This window comes from Acanthamoeba castellanii (genome assembly GCF_000313135.1).
Source record: "Acanthamoeba castellanii str. Neff unplaced genomic scaffold scf7180000084709, whole genome shotgun sequence".
Classification (NCBI taxonomy): domain Eukaryota; phylum Discosea; order Longamoebia; family Acanthamoebidae; genus Acanthamoeba; species Acanthamoeba castellanii.
Window position 1 is genome coordinate 15,574 of NW_004457671.1, and position 682 is coordinate 16,255.

General features: G+C 59.1%; 1 protein-coding gene across 1 annotated transcript in view; it reads left to right on the forward strand.

The window, feature by feature from the left end:
* The window catches only part of ACA1_143070 (ATPase, AAA domain containing protein), a gene marked incomplete at both ends in the record, with an annotated part of 6,274 nt that overhangs the window by 1,821 nt on the left and 3,771 nt on the right, over positions 1 to 682 (forward strand). Inside the window, 2 exons of the mRNA XM_004353443.1 lie at positions 38 to 88; positions 202 to 476. Coding sequence (XP_004353495.1) covers positions 38 to 88; positions 202 to 476 — 326 coding nt within the window. The remainder of the gene's footprint in view (positions 1 to 37; positions 89 to 201; positions 477 to 682) is intronic.

Here is a 682-nt window from a genome sequence, read left to right on the forward strand (position 1 = left end):
GCAGGACGCATTCGGTTTTGATTACGGCAACGATCAGCAGCTCGACACAAAAGTCCGCGAGCTCCGCGCCAAGGAGCGCATGCTCAAGGTACCCGCCAACCGGGAAATCATCGCACGAGCGGGTCGGGAAGGCTAACCACGCGACACACACACACACACACACACACACACACACACACACACACACACACACACACACAGGCCAAGTGCCAGAAGCGATTGGAGATGACCAGGCAAACGGATTGGCTGCCTCGTCTCGAGCGCCTGGCGCTCGCGTGCAAGCTCGACGAGTTCGAGAAGGTCGTGCTGCTCACCCTGGTGGGCGGCGTGATCTCGCAGGACATCAGCAGCCTCAACTACGACTTCATGACCGGCCAGCGCAACAGCGGCTTCACCGTCGGCGGCCTTCTCCAGCTTTTCTGCAAAGGCTTCCAGGAGGAAATCAAGGCCAGGCACGCATTTCTTTCCTCAGCATCGTGTGTGTGTTGTGTGCTGTGTATGCTGTGTGTGCTGTGTGTGTGTGTGCTGTGTGTGTGCTGTGTGTGCAATGTGCGCGCGTGCGTGCGTGCGTGAGTGTGTGTGCGTCGCGTGTGGGCTGACATGAGGTGCTCGCACGGCAGGCCTTATTTCTATACGGCGGGCACGCTGGTACAAGGAAGGCATCATCCAGCTGTCGGAGAGG